This window comes from Chenopodium quinoa, unplaced genomic scaffold (genome assembly GCF_001683475.1).
Source record: "Chenopodium quinoa cultivar QQ74 unplaced genomic scaffold, ASM168347v1, whole genome shotgun sequence".
Lineage (NCBI taxonomy): Eukaryota > Viridiplantae > Streptophyta > Magnoliopsida > Caryophyllales > Amaranthaceae > Chenopodium > Chenopodium quinoa.
In genome coordinates, this window is record NW_018745003.1 from 5,311,873 (window position 1) to 5,334,455 (window position 22,583).

At 35.7% G+C, this 22,583-nt stretch overlaps 2 protein-coding genes across 4 annotated transcripts; both read left to right on the plus strand.

Moving 5' to 3' along the window:
• The first annotated feature begins 377 nt into the window (after nt 1–377).
• On the plus strand, nt 378–4,075 carry LOC110708088 (leucine-rich repeat receptor-like protein kinase TDR). Its single transcript, XM_021886195.1, has 2 exons — nt 378–3,303; nt 3,452–4,075. Exons 1-2 carry the CDS (start codon nt 825–827, stop codon nt 3,736–3,738), a joined length of 2,766 nt encoding a protein of 921 aa, XP_021741887.1. The 5' UTR covers nt 378–824; the 3' UTR covers nt 3,739–4,075.
• Nucleotides 4,076–5,506: 1,431 nt separating this feature from the next.
• Nucleotides 5,507–22,511, plus strand: LOC110708090 (dicer-like protein 4). Of its 3 annotated transcripts, none has more exons than XM_021886196.1 (25): nt 5,507–5,959; nt 6,234–6,411; nt 6,510–6,623; nt 7,074–7,214; nt 7,295–7,367; nt 7,916–7,956; nt 8,300–8,440; nt 8,536–8,664; nt 9,063–9,201; nt 9,356–9,458; nt 10,558–10,744; nt 11,312–11,472; nt 11,560–11,766; nt 11,851–12,107; nt 12,191–12,465; nt 12,628–13,055; nt 13,854–13,954; nt 17,054–17,259; nt 17,402–17,611; nt 19,072–19,530; nt 19,635–19,904; nt 20,062–20,388; nt 20,851–21,232; nt 21,319–21,433; nt 22,006–22,511. In XM_021886196.1, exons 1-25 carry the CDS (start codon nt 5,853–5,855, stop codon nt 22,154–22,156), a joined length of 4,902 nt encoding a protein of 1,633 aa, XP_021741888.1. In that variant the 5' UTR covers nt 5,507–5,852; the 3' UTR covers nt 22,157–22,511. The 3 variants fall into 3 exon arrangements, with proteins under 3 accessions (XP_021741888.1, XP_021741889.1, XP_021741890.1); XM_021886197.1 differs by having other exon boundaries at nt 9,359–9,458; XM_021886198.1 differs by lacking the exons at nt 5,507–5,959; nt 6,234–6,411; nt 6,510–6,623; ... (1 more) ...; nt 7,295–7,367; nt 7,916–7,956 and having other exon boundaries at nt 8,348–8,440; nt 8,556–8,664.
• Nucleotides 22,512–22,583: the final 72 nt, after the last annotated feature.

The following is a 22,583-nucleotide window of genomic DNA, read 5'->3' on the forward strand; positions in this document are numbered from 1 at the left end:
TATGGAGTCTTTCATTTATTTAAATTGGAGTACTAATTGGGCATTACCTTAATTTTCGATAACATATTATTTGCCCCGGTTTTTGTGCACTACTTTCTTCCCCTGTTTCTTCCTACAAAGCTTTGTATACATGCACCTCTTACATTAGATTATGATACGGAGTGCTTATTAAGCTATTAAAGTATTAAACATTTTGATGAAATCATGGCACTATTATTTAAATGAATTAGCACCTTCTCCGGCAAGCTTCTGCCATATGACTATATACTCTATGTTTAATCATTGATTTTGATGATGGGATGGAAAACACATCTTATAAATTCATAATATATGATGGGCCTTCTTTTAAAACTCCAAAGCACTGTACTGTTGCAATGCAATTAGTATTAGTATTGGATTCTCACAGTAATTAAAAAAATGAAAAAGGAAGATAAAGATGTTAATCATGAAGCAACTTTATACTAAATCACCCAATAAGTCAAGAATAAATAAAAGCAAGAATGGTCCCCATCTGTTCCCTCCTTTATTTGTTACTGATGTTGAGTAGTGCAGTTTACCATGACTCATGAGTAATACTACTAATCTCTGTTTCCCATGCAATATGAATATGAATTATGAATTTATGATCGATGATTCTTTCCTCCTCATTCACCCCACACAAAGTCACCAACACTATTCCCCATTTTTGGTTACTTTAAACTAATTGAAAATAGCTACACCACTCCACTTCACTCCCCACCAAAAACTAAGTTACCAACACTCTTCTCTCTCTCTCTTTAATTTCCCTTTGCTGCTGCTACTGAATACTGATACTCCAAGTCCCAATGGATATTTCAGCAACCTTTACCTTGCTGTTTCTTCTAGTTGCTTCCATTGCTGCGGTAGCTTCTGCTGATGTCTTCTCTGATGCATTGCTGAGCTTAAAATCTGAGTTTTCAGATAATTACAATGCCTTGGGCGATTGGTTTATGCCTTCCAACAAAAACCCATCTGATGAAATTACTGCTTGTTCTTGGTCCGGAGTTTCTTGCAACAGCAACTCGACCATGGTTATTGGGTTGGACCTCTCAGCCAGAGGTCTCGCCGCCGAACTTTCTGGTAAACAGTTTGCTGTCTTTGTTGATCTTGTTAGCCTCAATTTCAGCCATAATCTGTTTTCTGGGAAGCTTCCTCTTTCAATCTTTAACCTCACAAACTTAAAGAATTTAGACATTAGTAGGAACAATTTTTCTGGCAAATTTCCAGGTGGTGTTTCAGGGTTAAAGAAGCTTGTGGTGCTTGATGCCTTTAGCAATGGCTTCTCAGGGCCTTTGCCAGCTGAGGTTTCACAGGTTGAGTCACTCAAAGTTGTCAACTTTGCTGGAAGTTACTTCAGTGGCCCAATTCCTTCAGAATATGGGAATTTTAAGAGTCTAGAGTTGATCCACTTAGCTGGGAATCTCCTTGGTGGTGAAATTCCTCCTGAACTAGGCAAGCTTCAAACTCTGACACACATGGAAATTGGCTATAACTCCTACCAGGGAGGCATCCCTTGGGAATTAGGTAATATGACTCAACTTCAGTACCTTGATATTGCTGGTGCTAATCTCTCAGGTCCAATCCCAAAAGAGATTAGCAATTTGGCTAACCTTCAATCCCTTTTCCTCTTCAGAAACCAGCTTAATGGCTTAATTCCTTCACAGTTCAGCAAGTTGGTTTCTCTGCAAAGCTTGGATCTTTCTGACAATCAGCTTTCTGGGAGAATCCCAGAGAGTTTCTCGGAGCTAAATAATCTCTCTTTGCTCAGCCTTTTTCAAAATGAATTGAGTGGCACTATTCCCCAAGCCATAGCAGATCTTCCTATGTTGGATACTCTTCTACTTTGGAACAATTATTTCTCTGGGTTGCTTCCTAATAGCTTGGGGATTAACTCAAACCTGAAATTGGTGGATGTTTCAACAAACAATTTCAGTGGAAACATACCCCCTAATCTTTGTGCTAATGGCATGCTCTCCAAACTTATTTTATTCTCTAATTATTTAACTGGTGAGCTTCCTCCTTTTCTCTCCAATTGTTCTTCTCTCGTGCGAATTCGCTTCGAACATAATTCACTATCAGGTCCCATCTCATTGAGCTTTGCCAGTCTATCTGATATTTCATATGTTGATTTGTCAAGTAATAAGTTAACAGGTGGTGTGCCTGAGGATATTACTCAAGCTTCTAAGCTTGAGTACTTCAATGTCTCCAACAACCCGGAGCTTGGAGGTAAACTCCCACCAAAACTATGGTCCTTGCCACTTCTTAGCAACTTCTCAGCCTCCTCTTGCAACATATCAGGCAATATTCCCCCTTTCCAATCTTGCAAATCCCTTACTGTTGTGGAACTTAGTGCAAACTATCTGTTAGGGAATATGCCAGAAACTATTTCAGATTGCCATGGCCTTAGTATCATAGACCTATCTCATAATAACATCAGTGGTGAAATCCCTGAAAGACTAGGTCATTCCACAAGCTTGCTGCTACTAAATGTGTCATTCAATGATATATCTGGCTCGATTCCAGAGAACAACCATTTTAGATTGATGGATAGCAGTGCTTTTCAGGGCAACCCAAAGTTATGTGGAGTACCCTTGCAGGCATGCCGGAATTCTAAGGAAATCCAAACTGAGTTATTGTGGGTACTGGTACTTTGTGCAGCTGTTGTTGTTTTCATAGCCCTTGCTGTCTCTGGGGTATACTATATCCAGAAAGAGAGAAAAAAAGGCCAATGGAAAATGATATCTTTCACTGGATTTCCTGACTTCACTGCATATGATGTCTTGAAGAGCTTTAGCTCTCCAGAGTTTATGGACACGTTACAGTATCCGTTAGTATCTTCTCCGATTTGCAAAGTCACCTTGCCAACAGACATAACAGTTTCAGTGAAGAAGATTGAGTGGGATCCACAGAGAATGGAAGTGATGAAAGAGTTCATCATCCAAATGGGCAATGCAAGGCATAAAAACTTGACTAGGTTGCTTGGTTATTGCTACAACAAGGATCTTGTGTACCTTCTATATGATTACTTGCCGAATGGAAATGTAGCTGAGAAGATATTGGCAAGGCAGGACTGGACTTCCAAGTATAAGATAGTGCTGGGCATCGCAAAGGGCCTATGCTATCTTCATCACGACTGTTATCCAGCCATTCCTCATGGCGACCTTAGGCCGAGCAACATAGTGTTTGCTGAAAGTATGGAACCCCAGTTGACTGATTTTGGTTTCCGGATTTTGATGCAGCTTAACAAAGGTTCGTTCCCAGTCACAGTATCCAAAATGCAACCAGGTATGCTTGTACTTTTTCTTAGCTTTTTCAATCATATATCAGTTAGTCATCTGGTGATCATAAATCTCGTTAACCTTTCTTTCGGTACACAGACAATTGACAATCTTAGCTTAAGCAAACATAAAGCTCATTTGAATTATTTTTCCAGGTCAATACACATCAGTTAATGAGGAGCTGTACATGGACATATTTAACTTTGGAAACATCATCCTAGAAATCTTGACTAATGGAAGGACACAAAATGTGAGTAAAAGTATACTAAACAAGCCAACTGAAGATCTTTTAGAGGAGATATGCAGGGAAAATGGAGTGAGTCGTCAAGATACTTTGAGGAAGGAATTAAGTTTGATGCTTGAAGTTGCTTTACTCTGCACCAGAAGCAGGTCATCTGACCAACCATCGATGAAGGATGTCGTGAATCTTTTATCTGGGTGAAAAGTTGAATGTAAAAATCAAAAGAGCATACTTTAGATTATAGAAATTAAAGTACATACTAATATACACAGGCAACAGCTGCAGTGACTTTGCAACCAATCATATGCAGCTAAGATTGCTGATGCATTTGATGGCTATAGTTCTAAGCTTTCTTTCCTTCTGCTGTGTTTTTGTATTTCCTTTTCTGATTTTTGTTGTCATGTAAGATTGCTGCCCGTTAGAAAACTTATGGCAAAAAGATATTTAAGAAGTGAATTATTTTTGTTGTGATGTAAGCTAACAGACATGTTAAATCTAGCTCGTGATTCCTTAATAATTGATACTACAGTTTCTGATCTTCTGTTGCCTTCTTGAAGTTGTATTCAAAGTCTAGAACTCACCTTGTCAAGTTCTTTTGGCAAGTCTGGACGGCATGAAACGTTGTTTCATAATGATATTATTATTTAATGGAATTGTATTTCGAATTCATGCACACAACATTCTGATTTCACTGGGATAGATGATCCTTATGAACGACGAAAATTAAATTGTGAGGTACAATCTCTTTGATGTGCCTAATAATCTTGATAGTGCATTAATGCTGATTTATTCAAGACCCTGCTCGCATTTGAGTTCTTCAGCTGACCAACCATATGAATTTACAGTTCTTTCAATGAGAATATGAGATAATAAACAAGCATATTATTTTACTTAAAGTTCTCTCAATGAGATGTAACAGATGTAATGACCAAGCATTTTTATTTGCAGTTCTTTTGATGACAGTTAACATCTTTGTTTTCATTTCTTCGTTTCCAAATCCTATTCAAGGTTGTGATCATAATGCTTTTTAATTGCTAATTTTGTTAATTGTCTTGCAATACAAAGCAAGATACTACCACTTCTCCATGTGAAATGGCCTTGGTATTGGGTTTGGATGCTATGGTCTCATGAATACTTGCAGCCGTTGCAGGCCTAAATTTCTAATTCAAATTAATCACTTCCATCACTCTTTTTCTATCTAGTAATCGAAGTAGTGGATCAAACAATATTACTTTTAAGGTATAATAAACACCTTTAGGTGGCTTTGTATTACATTAGCACATGGGCTACTCTATTAGCATATGAATTTGTAAGAATTTCTAATAAGTCTTGTGTAAGGCGGACTTACGTTAACTATTGTAAGACGTTTAATTTAAGGGTAACTTTAACATAACTTTAATCTCGTTAAGGGTAACTTTTAATTTTTATAAGTTTGATTGTATTTTAATGTGTAATTTCTAATAAAATACAAAGATGTATGCAATTTTTATATGTTGGATAGTCATATGATGTAGCCAACAAAATTTCAAAATTTGTGGAAGATAATTAATAATCTTTAAAATTTTAGATACTTCGAATATTATTATTTAAGATTTTATTTTGTACTATAATTAGTTAATTGAAAAAGGATTTATTACATTTAATCAATTACAATGTAACATAAATGAAAATGAATCTAGTTCTAAATTACTTTGTAAAGCGAATTTTAGGACCTAAAAATTACAAGTCTATAAAAGTTGTATTCTATGCCGATAAAACTATGTAAATTTATGGAAAATAAAACTCCAAAATAACTATTTAATCTTAGACATACGAAGTACAAATTTATCAAAATTTCGCTTGTTATACGTGCATGTTAATGTTGAGGTTTTGATTTACATTATGTAACAAATTTTTTTAAAAGAAACGTTATGTAATACTTGGTAAAAGTAGAGATAATTGTTTCATATCATCATTTTTGATTGGTAAGGAAAAGAGCCCTAACGGGTCAGAATCTAAAAAAAACGACGATTTTGACTAAGTAACGTACTAGTGTGAAGTAATTGTGAAGCCTGAAAAAGAAAAGAAAGACTTGAGATTGACTAGTGGTGAAAAGTAGGGGCCACCCTTGGGTGTTGGGTTCAGCATATAGTCTCGTCGTCCTAAACATGACGAAACGAAACCCATTGATTTCTTACTTTGATTTCGAATACATCACTTTCTCTCTCTACACTTTATTCTCACCTCAACCTCAATTTTCCAACTTTTGATGATTTTTCCCCAGAAATTGGATTCCAGTTGAGCACATTTCACAGAAACTATTGAATTGTATAGTCATGGGCGATTATTTTCCAACTGTTAATGATTTTTCCGCAGAAATTGAGTCGGGGATAACTTTAACCCCCCCTATTCCGAAGGAAGATCCCCGGATTATAGCTAGAAAGTATTCTTCTTCTCTTTAATTCTTCTTGCTTTTGAATTTTGATGATGACTTCATTTCAGTGTTCTATTTTTATTATGATCGTCATTGTCATAGCATTTATATATTTATTTATTTATTATGCTTGTTAACGTTGGATTGTGGTAAAGGGTTTGCTTAGTGTGTAGGATTATTGTGGATATCTGTCATTTTCAATTATAATTGTTTCAGTTTATTGCATTTCTGGGTATGATGCTGTCAAATTGTTAAAAGTGATGTCATCGTACAATTTGTGCAGGTATCAGTTAGAATTGGCAAGAAAAGCTTTGGATGAAAATGTGATTGTGGTTTTAGAGACTGGTTGTGGGAAGACCCTTATTGCTATACTCTTAATGTGTGATATGGCTCACCTTATAAGAAAGCATCACAACAATGTCTGTATTTTCTTGGCTCCTACTGTCGTATTAGTTCATCAGGTTTGTCCATTCTCTGTCTGTTCCTGTCCACTTGGATTCTAAGATTTTTTTTTAAATGTATTGTTTTGCGGTTACGTGCCATGTGTCTGTTCTTGCAGCAAGCTAGGGTTATTGAACACTTCACTGATTTCAAGGTTGGAACCTACTGTGGTGATGATGCCAAACATTTGAAGACTCATATCGGCTGGGAAAGAGAGCTCGACCAATATGAGGTTTCACTTTATCATTTAAGTCTATTTACATACGTTTTCCTATATTAGGTCTGTAGTGTTTGTTTGTTGGGTTAACTTTTTGATACTATGTGGCCTTTAAATATGTTAAATTACTATACAGTTACAAATTTTACAATGATGATCGAAATTGAGGATGTAGTCACTGAATTTTATTTAACATATAGAGTTTAAAATGGTTTGAGAAATCATAAAGGGCGTGGTTTGGTCTGATATCAGCAAACCTTCTAATAAAAGATTATTCATGTTTAGCTAAGCCATTAGACAGGACACCCTGGAATCAGCTTGGCTAAGGTGTTGACCCTAACATTTACCTTTGTCAATGAAGAATTTCTGTTAACTGTCTGATAAATTCCTTGCACTTCTACTGCATTAAATGTATTGACTCCATAAAGACTACTATAAAAGTTATCTATCTCTTATTGGGTGCAGGTTCTTGTTATGACTCCACAAGTTTTGCTACGTAATCTATGCCATTGCTTCATCAGGATGGAGACAGTTGCTCTCTTAATATTTGATGAGTGTCATTATGCGCAACTTGAGAGTAATCATCCCTACGCAGAGATTATGAAGGTAAAGGTCTAGTATATGTTTATTTTATGCCATTGTTGAAGGTATAGAGATTTTGACATATTTGCATACACAAATTGCAGGTCTTTTACGATGTGAAGGTTAATAAAGTTCCTCGCATTTTTGGCATGACTGCATCTCCTATATGTGGGAAAGGTAATTGAGTTTCATGTATATGTTCTTTCTTCTCTCTTCTACCCTCCTCCATTTTTGTGGAATATAACTTCTAATTTTCCTTCATTTAATATTTATTTTTAACAAGTTAGTATCTTTAAGATTTACCAAAAAATGGTCTATGCTTGCTGGATTTTTGCGACTTTGCAGGATTTAAAGATTAAGTTAGGTCATCTGAATGCGCTATTTGCTTAGAATTTTAAGTATATTTTTGTAATTGCAATAACGCTGCTAATTATGATTGACATCAACAATGACTCTGCTTGTACACACTGTCTTCAGACAAGGTGGTGTTAGTGACAGAGTCTTCTCTTGTTCTCCATGCTGGACTCTTACTATTAGACTGTACTTCCATCTGACCAGATATTCTACATTAGGAGCTAAATAAGTTAATGTGCTTACTTTCAGGATATGATATTATCATGATATTTTGTCCGTTGTAAAAGTTTGGAGTTATATGAAAGTTAATGCTTGCCAGTTGTCATTTATTTTTGGCCATTTTAATCAAACCTTTTGATTTTCCATTTCAGGTGCCTCTATCAATAGTCTTCAAGCTTTACTTCATGCTAAGGTGGGGTGTTAGACTGTTCAGAACTTGCAAACATATGCATTTATAATGCATCATGCAACAATTATAGAATCTATTATCTTATAAATAAACTAACCACAACACATCGATTTGACTCTTCAGCAGTGTTGATGTACAACACGTGTTTCACATGGTAGATACACACCCATGCTTGTTTTGTGTGCATTCAAGCACACTATATTACATGCATGTGTACATATACCTCACATGCAAGGATGTACTTATCTATGTGTGTGCATGCATGTATCAATTTGTGTAATGTGTTTTGTGTGTTAGTATGCACCTTTCATTGGGCTCCATAAACATCATTTCTTCCTTGTCTCAGGTTTATACTGTTAATGACAAGAGAGAACTGGAAACAGTTGTTGTATCTCCTGTGGTTGAAGTGTATCACTATAGCTCAAGCGAAATAATGTCGAGCTCTCAAAAGAGGTGTTTGGATAAACTGGAGGAGGTTAAACGTCAGGTATCATTATATTGCACACCATCTTTATACTGGTTTTTGTTTTAGCTTTTAGTATTAAAATGTTAGTTGTTATGGGCCTTATGGCTTGCAAGTAGTGTACATCTATGCTTTCCAGGACTGGAGATGATCTTGCTAGAGTACAGAACACCAAGAAACTTCTGCAAAAACTACATAACAACATGGTGTTTTCATTAACCAGCCTCGGCCTTTGGGGAGCATTGCAAGTAAGTCTCATATTTCATGCGGTAAAGCATTACAATGGAAATCCAGGTTCTTTTAAATAAGTAATAGATGTTTTGCTATGCAATTTGTGGTACCATGAAGGCATGATGCTTTCTGCAGCCCTCTTCTTGGACATGGGTAATATTCCGTTGGTTGCTTGTTAATATAAATCAGTATCACCTATTGAATACACACATACACACACACGCACACATACACACGCACACACAAGATGGTTGCCTTAATGAGGTGAACTCGTGACCTTCATGTACTATTTATGTCAATGTCATTAAAATCATAAGAAATCACACTTGTTTTTTGTGTACTTTGGAAAAAAAATAGAGATTTTATTTCAGATGTGATATTCTTCATATATGAATATTTCTGGTTGTTTCTTCAGGCATGTCACATCCTTCTGAATGGTGGTGTCTGGGAGAGAGATGAGCTGATAGATGCAAAAGGAAACTCCAGTGATGACTTGTTACAAAATGAGTATCTTGCTCAGACTGCATCTCTTCTAGACGCAGAATGTATGGGAGGTATGAAGCATTGTGCAGCATATTAAACTTACTAATTTAATGTCTTGTTTAAGGCTTAATATCTCTTACTGGAAAATTTCTGTTTGTGCTACCATTTCTTACATGTTCAGTAATGTAATTGGCAAACATTTTATACTTAAATATCTTAATTTAGCAGAAGTCACTGAAGGAACGGCTGATATGGTTTGTAAAAAGCTTCGGGAGCCATTTTTCTCGCAAAAGGTTTTGCGTCTTGTTGGAATCTTGTCAAATTTCAGGTTCGTATTTGAGCACTTAGGCTTGGGATCATGCTGGACATTGATGCTAAGTAGTGGTTGTTTGAAATTGAGTTTTATTTTCCTTCTTTTTTTTTTCATGCTCTAGAATCTTTCAAGAGATCTTTCAATTAAGGGATAAATAGCGGACTATATCCCATAACAAATCACTTAAAACAATTCCTAAGAAAATGTGTGGATATTGTTCATTTGTTCTAGCCACAGACACCACTGGATCGCGATGAGAGCATTTTGGCATTGTTTTTTCTTCTCCTTCGCCCTTTCAAAGCCGACTAATTGAAATCCTCTACAGCTCTCAAAAAAAAAAAAAAAAAAAAAAAAAAAAACTCAAGACTTCCTTATTACCCATACACATCCAAAGTCTTCCAAATACGATGTCCACCAATTACAACAAGAAAGAGTTGATGAACACATATGTTGTGTTGGGCCTGCTGGCCTAGGCTATTATTGTCATTGTTATTTTCTTTTCTGTCATTTCAAAATTTCCAACACCAACTATAAAATCACCCCTCACTTTTCCCGTCCTCAAACCCACAATTGCCTAATATACCTTGCTAAATTATACAGTTCTGATAAGCCATTGTAATTTGTCGTAATTGTTAGATCTGCTGACAGGTTATTTGTTTATGAGACTCACTGAAATAAGTGGCCTGGATAAGTTCAGTGAAAATGACATTTTATGTTGCCTATTCTTGGTTTTTGGATTTGGAGTTTGTTCCATATTCTTAGAGCTTTTGGAAAGAGAAAACTATCTCATTAAATTGCTTGGATCATAGCTAATATAGAAAGCTTTGATTGTTGTTATCCTTGTCATAGCTTACGGATTTAGTAATACCTATTATGAGTGGGAAATATTAAAATCAAAGTTGTCTAGGTTTGTTGTAATTTATTTCGTTGGTGACTATGTGGAGATTCATCAGTTGTATGCTTCCAGTTAGCTGGTCTCTCTATTAGTTTAGATTCATTAGTGTACATCTACACCTTCCAATCCCCTTTGTATGTTAGAGTCCACATTTCATGACTGTTGTTTTCATGTTTTCTTGTGTTGCTCAAAGCTAAGCTGGTTTGCTTTCCTTTTCAGGTCAAGGCCTGATATGAAATGTATAATATTTGTGAATAGGATTATCATTGCCAGATCTTTGGCATATATCCTTGGACAAATTAATATCTTATCTGCTTGGAAGTGCGATTACTTGGTGGGAGTCCACTCAAAGCGTATGTCCAGAAAAACCATGTATAATATTTTAGAAGAATTTCGGTCTGGAAAGGTAACATTTCTTGCTGTGATACTTTGTATTCATCTGTTTCCCAAGATAAACTTGAATATAGCTCTTTTGTGTTGGAGAGCATTTATGTTTCTTGGGAGAATCTAAGCAAGTTTTTGATGTTGACTTGAATAATTTCCCTCTCTTGTCTGCCTTTTATCTTTGTGCTTGTGCGTGCGTGCATGTGTGTGCGCATGCGTGTGTGTGTGTGTGTACGTGTGTTAGTCAGAATTGCATGCTTGCAACGTTGTGTAGATTATGCATGGTAGGGGATCAAGATATTGTTTTGTAAGCAAGTAGCACATTGCTATTGTATCACTTTTGGATGACTTGAACATTATGTTTAGAATGAATGGAATTGCACTGGCATTACCAACAGTTTGTCGTTGTGAAATGTAGGTGTGCTGTTTGAATATTTTTTCAAAACCTGTTGTTGCAGAACCCAGCTCCTTCCTTTTGGACACTTATAACTAATAGTTGTATCCCTATCCTTTATTTTTAAAGAAGAAATGAAATTTACTCCTTGCTTTATTGGTGATGTCCAAACTCTGTTAAAATGTGATTTGGCAGCTGAATCTGTTGGTTGCTACTAAAGTTGGTGAAGAAGGACTTGATATACAGACATGCTGTCTTGTAATACGGTTTGATCTTCCTGAAACTCTGGCAAGCTTTATACAATCTAGAGGTCGTGCACGAATGCCTCAATCGGAATATGTTTTTTTGGTTGACAGGTTGTTTCCTGAGCTTACGAGTGCTATGATATAGTTTGATTTTGTGTGCTCTTATGTAATATGGAATACAATTTTATATCATTGCAGTGAAAGCGAGAGAGAAATGAATCTGATGGACAGTTTCAGGAAAGATGAGAATCTCATGAACATGAATATTAGAGACAGAAAACCCAATGGAGTTATTGCCAATAACAAAGAAGAAATATATTCAGTGGGTTCAACTGGTGCTACCATTAGTACTCAAACTGGCGTTTCATTGCTCTACCATTATTGCTCTAAATTGCCACATGATGAGTATGTGCTTCCTATGTTTCCAATGAGTTTTCCAGTTTTAGTCATTGAAGTAACTGATTTATTGCATGTTTTAACTCTGCGCAGGTACTTTGCCCCTATGCCAGATTTCTATAATGTTGATGATACGGAAGGAATCATATGCCACATTATTCTTCCTTCTAATGCTCCTATTAATCACATAGTGAGTGCACCTCAATCTTCAAAAGAAGCAGCTAAGAAAGATGCTTGTCTAAGGGCATGTGAAGAATTGCATCAAGTTGGTGCCTTAACTGAGTATCTGTTGCCAGAACAAGATGATGTGAGGGAAAGCCATGATGTTTCTGATTCTGAGAGCACTGAAGGTATAATATTGTCATTTATCAACTGTGATTGCTTCCATGCCTATTGAATATGAATTTGGTAGTGTCTGATTGATTATTTGCAGATGAGGATTCACCTTATGAGCTACAGGAGATGGTAATTCCTGCTGCATTGAAGGAACCTTTGTCTGATGTGGACAACCTTGTTTGTCTGAACTCCTACTTTATAAGGTTTAAACCTAAACCACACGATAGAAAGTATAAAGACTTCGGACTTTTTATAAAATCACCTCTGCCTTATGAGGCTGAGCAAATGAAGATTGATCTTCATCTTGCCCATGGTAGATCTGTGTTGACTGATCTGGTTCCCTCTGGAGTTGCTGAATTTAGCAAAGAAGAGGTACTTATATCATCATCACATTTCATGGGAGTTATTTTTATCAGTTTTTGTTTCTTTTGTTATATTGGTGGAAAAATAGAGATTTGAATGTGTTCTGGTGAAGTGCTGAAATACTTCCTCTTCCTTTTATTTTTTCTTAATTTATTTTTTTATTGTACCCAGATGCTGCAGGCTCTGAATTTTCAGGAAATGTGCCTGAAGATCATCCTTGATCGGTCTGAATTCATGTGTGGTCATGTTCCCCTCGAGAAAAATAAAGCTAATGAATCAAGTTCATCCGTCTTCTATCTGTTGCTCCCTGTCATTTCACGACAATATGACAGCTCAATATCTGTTGATTGGATGACCATTAGGAGGTGTTTGTCATCGCCAATATTCGCGCCTCCCGATCATTTAGCGGATACCTGTATTTCTCTGGATAGTCATTTGCAGCTTGCTGATGGACCTGCCAGTGTGAATGACATCCTAAATAGCTTAATATATGTTGACCACAGAAAGTCATTCTTCTTTGTTTCTAAAATTCTTCCTGACAAGAATGGCTACAGTCTTGTCAACAGTTCTACAAGCCATATAGATCACCTGAGTGAAAAGTATGTATTAAAGTTCTTTGTCTCATTTGATATAATTCACCATTAAGTTTTATGTTGTTTCTGAAAAAATTACTATTTCTTCTTGGTTTTCCCATTAGCTATCTAGCTGTTTCTTGATGGATGAAACAATATGAGTTATGTAGATGGGAGAAACTCTTTCGCTATAACAATGCTTTTAAGCAACTATAGTCCTTACTGTTTTAAGTCATATGAAGCAACACATTTTTTTGTTCTCCACCTTGTGATGTTTGGTCAAATGTGTTTTCATCTTTTTTCCACCTTCCAAATTTTCTAGTAGGAAGGAAATTACATTATTTGCTATGGGAAGAAAATAGTGAAGAACTTATGAATGAATTGGAATCGTGAAATATTAGAGATTAAGAGGTACTAGATATACTCCTTCCATTGCTTAGCAAGTGTCTTTAAGGCTATGCACACGGACAGTTATCATGTTGGTATCAAAACTGTCACATAATAATATAATTTTTGTTTTGAGATACTTTAATGATCAGTAATAGCACATTGGTGTTGAGTGATAGATAAAATTGTGTTGGAAAAGTTAGGTAAATGGAACCGTGCGGAAAGTGCTAATGGACTTATAACCAATGGGCCAGCTTAAGGAAAATGAGCAGTTTCTCACTCAATCTTAAGAATAAATTCCTTTTTTTTTAATAATTTCCTTTGGAACTTCTTTCCTTTTGTATGGACTTTGGCAATGTTGTGTAATGGATTTGTTTCTGGATCTCAAGTTTTGTAAGGCCTTTGTCTTAGTATTAATTCATGCATTTTCTGAAACAGGTTTAAAATCAATCTAATTCACCCTGGACAACCTCTACTACAAGTTAAACAGCTTTTTTGCCTACACAATTTGTTGCATGACTGTGCGACAGGGAAATCAGGTACTGGCTCTTTTGCTTACACAGATTTCACATGGATTTTTTTATTTTTTTTATTTTTTTTTTTGTTGGAAAATATTATTGCTATGAATTCTCTTAAATATTAGAAATAAGAAAGATTATAAGAATAAACTATAGAAAATTAGGGCAGAATTTATAGATTGGAATCTAGGGTTTAGGCTAAGTCAGAGTAAGACTGAATATTTGGTATGCCGCTTTAGCACACAGAGGGGGACAAGTGATGATGTAGTGAGTTTGGACGGAAAGGATTTGACCATGAGTGAGTGTTTTAAATATCTTGGCCCACAGGATTAAGTCGGGGTGGCTGAAATGGAGAGCGGCCACGGGAGTGTTATGTGACTAAAGCATTCCTTTACAGTTGAAGGGGAAATTCTATAGGACTGTTATAAGACCGGTGTCTTTATGGTATAGAACGTTTGGCTTCTAAGAAGGAGCACATTAAAAAGATGGAGGTTATGGAAATGCGCTTGTGAAGATGGATGTGCGGGAACACTCTAAGAGATAGAATAAAAAAATGATGTTATTCGCAAGAAAGTGGGTGTTGCAGGCATTGCAGACAAACTAAGGGAAATTCTCCTGCGTTGGTTCGAGCATGTGGGCATGTAAGATGGAGCCCCCAAGTTGAACCGATACAAAGACTGGAAGAGTGGGATCATGAAGAGCTAAAATGAGGTAGTGGGAGACCAAATATGACTTGGTTGGAAGGAGTTAGGAAGGATACGAAGCAAATGGATTTGCACGAGGATGATGTTTTTGATCGTAAAGGATGGAGGAAGAAGATTTTTGTGGATGACTGTGTTAATCACTTTTGGTTCATGTAGCCGACTTCACTCATGTGATTAAAGCTTTAATTGATTGATTGAGGGCAGAATTTATAGATGATAGGATTGATCACAGCAATTTAATGACAATCGCTTCTACATTCTAGGAGGGATGCTCTCCTTTTAGTTTTTCTCTCACTTAATTTCTGTATACCCCCTTGTACGACTTTCCTTTTTATACTCTTCCTCTATCCTTCTACTCTAACAAAATGACTATTCAAGGCCCTAGATACCCTTGTGATCAACTTTCTACATCAATTACCTCTTTGCCCTTCCTTTGCTTTCTAACATTTGTCGGCATGGGAAGGGGATTCACCTTAATTTTTTGCAGTTATCTTATTGAAAATGTGCATTTTTGTTTGACTGCTAATAGGTAATTGTCATGGAAGAAGTAGCATATCATTATCTATAATGAGATGAAAAGATTCCAAATTGTTCTTATTCATGCTAAAGCACAAAAATTGCTTAGCAATAATTTTCTCATGGACCTTAGTTGCATCACAATATGCTCAACAATATATTAGAAGCAATAGTTTAGACTATATAATGTATCTTGTAAAAATCCAATCATGATTCTCAAAACCCTCTACCCCTTTCCCAACATTATTAGGGGGCGTTTGGTTCGCAGAATATAGGTATGAGGTATGGGTTTAGAATGATTAAAACCCATACCATATGTTTGGTTGTCAAAAGTTGAATTTTAAACCCATACCTCAAACCCATGAGGTATGGGGCTTAGAAACCTTGCGGGGGGGGGGGAAGGGGGGAGAGGTGGGTTTGGCCCATTCCATTCCCTTAGGTATCAAATAAAAGGAGGGAATAGTGAGAGATTCCATTCTAGAATTGAGCCAAACACATGGTATTAAGTATCAAGTTCCAATCCGATGCCACCTTAACCCCATTCTTGATTCCAAACCCATACCACTCTGCGAACCAAACGCCCCCTTAAGGGGGTTCCTATATAAGATTCTAAATTTTTTTAGTTTTTATATTTGCAAAAGGTAGTTTTAAATAAAAATGCATTATTGAGAGAAAACTAATGCGCTTGATGAAGATTTAAGATATTACCCCCCCCCCCCCCAAAAAAAATATATATATATATATATATATATATATATATATATATATATATATATATATATATATATATATATATATATATATATATATATAATTGTGATTATATCTATATATTATTATTATTCTAAAAAATATGGGATGCAAATTTAGTGGGAAAAAAATGGTCAAGAAGAATTTTACCCCTTGCTAAGATAGTAGGATAGCTGATGGCAGTCCCAACCACAAAGCAATCTATCATCAAATTCTGTTTACTACAGGGCTTCCCATTTCTTTGTATATTAATCAATCCAAGATTGAAATACTTGTAGCTGTAAGTTGTATTGAATGCTTATTTAGGTCCCTCTTCTATGTTCTCTCCATTAGAAATTTAAGATCAGGAAAGAGTGTAAGACAAATTTTATATAAAGCTCATCAATGTTAAAATTTCATTTGTACTCTTTGCTTGGGGTTTCCTATAAGACCCTAGGTTCTTTTTTTTTTTTTTTTTTTTTTTCAGTAAAGTACGCCCTCGTTTTTGTTATTTCTGCTTTGACTTTTCATAGTTAAGCTTTTAAAACTTAAATTTTTCATTAATATTTATAAAAAACATTGTTATGTGAGATATTGTTAGATTTATCTCAACTTGCATTTTTATAATATCACATTTTTTTTAATTTTTGTTTATACACATTTGTAGATATTGATAGTCAAAGCTAAGTTTTGAAGTCCGTGTAAAGTCAAAACAAGAACAAAAGGAGACGGAGGGAGTATTTTTTAAATAAAAATACATTATTGAGAGGAAAATTAACACGCTTGATGAAGATTTGAGATGTTGCCCCCCAATATTGTGATTATATCTATTTATTTTAAAAATATTGTAATGCAAATTTAGCTCCCTCTTCTATGTTCTCTACATTAGAAATTTAGATAGAGATAAAGACAAATGTAATATGAAGCTTATTTATGTTAAAATTTACTTTTGTACTCTTTGCTTGGGGTTTGTGGCTATTGATTGCAGTAATTGAAATCCCCATTGAAATTGTGAAACTTTTTCCATGGCCAAACTGAAGGAGTTTAATTTCAAATCCAGCAAGTTATTTCATGTTTCATTGTCAGTATGGTACAAAGTTCACTCAATTAGGGCTGTTTACTTTCAATTTATAGCTTACTGAGATTTTAACTTTTCCTTGGTCAATATCAGAGTCACATGAACTAGATGAGTACTTCTTCGAATTACCTCCTGAGCTATGTGAACTAAAGATAATTGGCTTCTCTAAGGACATTGGGAGTTCATTGTCTCTGTTGCCATCTGTCATGCATCGCCTGGAAAGCTTTCTTGTAGCACTTGAATTGAAAGAAATGTTGTCTAAGTCATTTACCGAGGGAGTGGTGGTTACTGCTGAACGTGTAAGGTCACTCTTATGGATGGATAATTAAGTTTCAATTCTATGATTTTGTCTAATTAAATGACTGCTTTTCTCAACTTGAAGATGAGATGCATTTTGGTATATAAACTTAGACAATGGTGACATTATGCTTTACTTTCCAGGTTTTTGAAGCATTGACTACAGAAAGATGCCATGAGGGCTTTTCTCTTGAGAGGCTTGAAGTTCTTGGTGATTCTTTTCTCAAGTTTGCAGTGGGGCGACACCTATTTCTTAAGCATGAAGCTTTTGACGAAGGGCAGTTGACTAGGAGGCGTTCAAATTTAGTGAACAATTCAAATTTATGCAAGTTGGCTATTAAGAACAAATTGCAGGTTAATAGCTGGATTCTTGGATTTCTGTTTTCCTGAATTATTGATAATTTTGGGTTTCTTTTAATATTATGATTTAAAGAGTTTCATGTATTTGTTTAGGGAGCTCTCTTGTATACTCTCTTTGATTGCCATACTTTTCTTTTAGCCCTTTATGAAATCTAATCAAACACTCCATTTCTTAGCCTTGGAGTAGTTGATGTTGATTGAATTACATGCATAAAATATAATGTAACACTCTATCACTCACCCGTTGAGTAGATCATGTTGATTGAACCATGTGTATTTCTTGTGTCTATCTTCGTGACTATTTTCTAAATTTATTATGTTCATATATCGTTGTCTAAGTTCTGCGTATATAAGCACTGACACTTCTGCATAAAGTTCTAATGTTCATTTCTTTCCAGTTTGATTCTCGTTATCTATAACAATTAAAAAGCTATGAAAGTTTTATAAATACCTTTATTTTCTTCTGCTTGCTATTGCTTTTTATCCCTCTTTTCAAAAGATATTTAAAAATTGCAAAGCTAGCATGTGAAACGCTTACACTGCTTTACTAGCTGCTGTTCATGAAATTCACAATTTAATTTGGTCTTGTTGTGCTTAAGCTTCAGGGAAATAATGTTCTATGCCAAATTTTGTGCTTGTCAAGTTGACTTATGAGGGAGAGAGGAAAATACACTTAAGAATGGAGGGAGGAATTAGGCCAAGAGAATGGGTAGGTAAAAGAGATTCTTAAAAGTCAGAAGATGCTAATTTTAAATTTTCTGATCCATTCCTCCTTGAAGAGAAACAAGTTTTTGCTGAAAATTCATATTTCTACAAGGAATTTTTTCCAGATAAAATTGATGTGTGAATCCATTTAAAACATGTAAATTAATCACCTATTTTAGCATAATGCCTTGATATGACCCTTGTGGTGGTCATTTCTCCTGTTCATTTCTAGGGCTAATCCCGCCAATTCATTTGACCCTTGACGTCTGTTATTGAGTTGCATACCATCTTTATGATATTATTATACATCAGTACATGACCAGCTTCTGCTCTAATGTTCACTTTCCTATTTCATGTCATACCTCGAAATGTTTCTTTATTTTTTTTTTTATTGTTTTTTTTTTTTTGTAGCTTCCAGTGTGGAGTTAACGGATTTATATTTGTTTTTGGCTATGCATGGTGCTCAATTACTGCAACCACCCCAAATAATTTCTGTCCTGTTTTGTAATTATGTTCACGGAAGAATTTCTCCCTTACTAATTAACTTGCAAGATCATTGTTATATCTGATGGACAACAGTCCATAAATTGATGTTTATGATGATAGATGGATCCTCTTTATATTCTTTCCATTTGAAGAATTCTTTGTTTTGTTGCTGAGTCTGCTATTAAAATAAAATTGATATCTGAATGTGTTTATCAGTCATAAATATGAATATCTAACTATATTGCAGTACTTCCATACTTTAGGGATACATACGTGATCAAGAATTCGATCCTAGCCAGTTTTATGCTTTAGGTCGGACTTGCTCTGTCATATGTACCAAGCAGACAGAAAGTTCAATTCACTGTGTCTCTGAAGATAGAATTTTGGTAGATAATCGTCAAGTTAGATGCAGTAAGAATCATCAATGGTTAACCAAGAAAACAATTGCAGATGTAGTTGAAGCACTAATTGGAGCCTACATAGTTGACAGTGGCTTTAAATCGGCAATTGCGTTTCTTGGATGGTTTGGTATACATATTGAATTTGAAATTTCTCAAGTATGTCATGCTTGGACGGCAAGCTCCAGGTTTATGTCACTTGCAAACCGTATTAGTATTTCTGAAATTGAAGGTATTTTGGGTCATCATTTTGTTCACAGAGGCTTAGGTCTGCAAGCATTTGTACATCCATCATATAATAAGCATGGAGGAGGTTGTTACCAGGTAACTGGACTGATATGCTGCGAAAATTTTGAATATATGATTTTTATTTATGAATATTCTTCGTTTGCATGACTTATCCGGTATTTACTTCTGATGGCTAACAGAGATTGGAGTTTCTTGGTGATGCTGTGTTGGATTATTTGATCACATCCTATTTGTACTCGGTGTTCCCTGACCTAAAACCTGGCCAGTTGACTGATTTGAGAGCATCTCTTGTGAACAATGACTCATTTGCCCAAGCAGCAGCTAATGCATTGTACAAATTCATTCTATGTGAGAATAGCAACCTGAGTAGTGCTATTGATAAATACTTGGACTTTATCAGAAAGCCAGCTTCAGAAAGAAGTGTACTTGAGGAACCATCATGCCCAAAGGTCAATTCTCAAACCCTTTCCTCTTAGATATTATGATTCTTAAGCTTTATAAATACAAAGTTTTTTACCATTATTTTTCTAATAAAAATTTACACATCATTGTCTAATATTCTAAGTACGCTTTACTACCTTGAATGCCCTTTTCTTCATCCTACAGGCTCTGGGCGACTTGGTTGAGTCTTGTTTTGGGGCTGTTCTTCTTGACTCAGGATTTGACTTATGTCATGTGTGGAAGGTGATGCACTCGTTTATGAATCCTATCATGAAATATGCTAATCTGCACTTTATTCCTACACGAGAGCTGAAGGAGCTATGCCAGTATCATGGCTTGAATTTAGAATATGTTAAGTCAAAAAGAAATAGAAGTTTCATGGTTGAGGCAATAGTGAACGGACAAAGTTTTCACGTCGCTGAATCTGCAATGTATCGCAATACTAAAGGAGCTAAGAGAATGGCTGCACGGAAAGCTATTGAAAAACTGAAGGTGACAATTCTTATATGGGTATTCCACCTTTTCTATGATGCAGAATTGTTGGCCATTATTCCTTTTATAAAAAAAAAAAAGCGTAGATATAATTTGACTGGCTGTTATTATTGTTAGTTGATGTATTCCGTTCTGATATTAGCACCAACTCCTATGCTGTCTTTAGAATCTGGAACATCATGAATTCATTACTGGTGCCATAAAAAATTATCTTATTGAAGGCATATTCTACTCTGTACTTACTAATGATGACACTGCTTAGAAAAAATATCTATGGTTTGGGCCTCCCATTCTTGTAAACTCCTCTTTTGCTTGTCTATGTTCCTGAAGGGATATTTGTATTCTTCTGAAAATGTCTGAACTTGTCAAAGTTCCAGTGGTTATTATCTGAGTATAAATGAATCGTGTTTACTCTGCTTTTGTCTACTTTTGAGTAACAAGCTGACATTTCCATATCTGCAGGCTCAGGGTTATCGTCTGAAGACATCACTGGAAGAGGTCCTAAAAACGCTGCGCACAATGGAACCCAGGCTTGTTGGATATGATGAGATGCCGCTGTCCCTAGTTTCTTCCAGCGATCTGCCCAATGTTGGAAATTTGTGCTTGTTGGAGGATTATTCCCATACTTTTATGAATCCAGAACTCACTTTCAGAAACTTGTCTTCGAATGATTGTCCTGTTCTCAATGACCGTGCAAGTCCAGAGCCCAATGTATACGAAATGCCAACAATTGTCTCTAGTTCCCAGAAAAACTCCACCAGAGCACCCCTTTCTTTATACAAGAGACAGCAGCATAGTCAACACACTGGGGATGAAAACCTTAACATTGACTCAGATGTGCATGGTACTGTTAAAGCTGCATTAATGAATTTGCAGTATTGCTATATGCGCTGTGAAAAAAGCTTAACCTTAGATGTGTGCAAATTTCAGGTAGCCTGGGAAAAGCAACTGCAAAATCGCGATTGAATGAGATTTGCGTTAGAAACTGCTGGAAACCCCCTCTTTATGAGTGCTGTAAAGAGGAAGGACCAAGCCATTTGAAATTGTAAGTTGTATTTACCACATCTGCTCCCCACTCCCTCTTTCCAAAGAAATGTCAGATGTCTCCATGCTTTGTTTTCCTGTACATGTAAAGATGGTGTGAGATCTCGGCTTTTGCTCTAGTAGTAAAGTGTTTTACATCTGAACAGTCTCCCCTTTTTTCCTTCCTATGTGGGAAGGGCGACAGGGCGTGATATTGATGCTCTATTCTTGTAGTTATTGAAGTTGGGTCCTGAAACTTTCTTGTGTTGCTTTATTTGGTTAAATAATTAGATTTTATTTGCCAAAAATAAAATTGCTTAAATTTTGCAGTCCCTGAAAACCACTTCTGTCATTACCTCAATTATTTGTATCTAAGCTATTTTGTCCCCGAAACCTTTCATGCATGGCTTGGCTATAGAGTGTAACTCAGTTACATGACATTATCTAGTTGAGGTTTGAGAAGTCCTATTATTGCTTTTAGAGAAGAAACCCTTCAAAATAACAACTGTTTGTCATTTCTGATGATGTGAAGATAGTTAAAGAAAGGTGTTTTTGTGGTTAGTTTACTGTTTTCCTGAATGTGCCATTATACAGGTTCACTTTCAAGGTAATGGTGGTAATCGAGGAAGCGGAAGATGTGATATTGGAGTGCTTTGGTCAACCTCAAGCAAAAAAGAAAGCTGCTGCAGAAGAAGCAGCAGAAGGTGCACTTTGGTTGTTGAAGAAGGAAGGTTACATCAGATAAGAGCCGAGCCACAAATCATGACTTCATGTGTATATATACTATATAATTTTATAATGTGACACAAGGAGGGAAGGAGGGATTGGTAGATTATGAAAGTAGGCCTTAAGTCCGTTGGGCCTTAGAGAAGTAGGCCATAGGAGGCCCAAATTTGACTAGTAAATAAATATAATGTATAAATTGTTGTAGTAGGTAGTAGTTTTTGGAAGGGACAAAAGGCAGTTAACTAATTTTTTACTGTTATTACAAAACTAAGCTGCTTATGTATCTAAAGACCTTTAAGCCTAAAGATATGGGCCAATTTTGTATGTAAATTAATCAATTTAAGGCATTTGGCTATCCTCCTTCTGTCTCTTTATTGGATTGTGTATATATTTGAGCAGTTGAGCTAAAAGGATGCATAATCTCAAGAGTTACTATTTATTTTCTA

Excerpts from the sequence above, each read along its gene's own strand:
- LOC110708088 (XM_021886195.1), top strand. The coding sequence starts at position 825 with ATGGATATTTCAGCAACCTTTACCTTGCTGTTTCTTCTAGTTGCTTCC. Across the intron at positions 3,304-3,451 it reads AGTATCCAAAATGCAACCAG|GTCAATACACATCAGTTAAT; the intron begins GTATGCTTGTAC and ends TTATTTTTCCAG.
- LOC110708090 (XM_021886196.1), top strand. The coding sequence starts at position 5,853 with ATGGGCGATTATTTTCCAACTGTTAATGATTTTTCCGCAGAAATTGAG. Across the intron at positions 8,665-9,062 it reads GCCTTTGGGGAGCATTGCAA|GCATGTCACATCCTTCTGAA; the intron begins GTAAGTCTCATA and ends TTGTTTCTTCAG. Across the intron at positions 17,612-19,071 it reads CTATTAAGAACAAATTGCAG|GGATACATACGTGATCAAGA; the intron begins GTTAATAGCTGG and ends TCCATACTTTAG.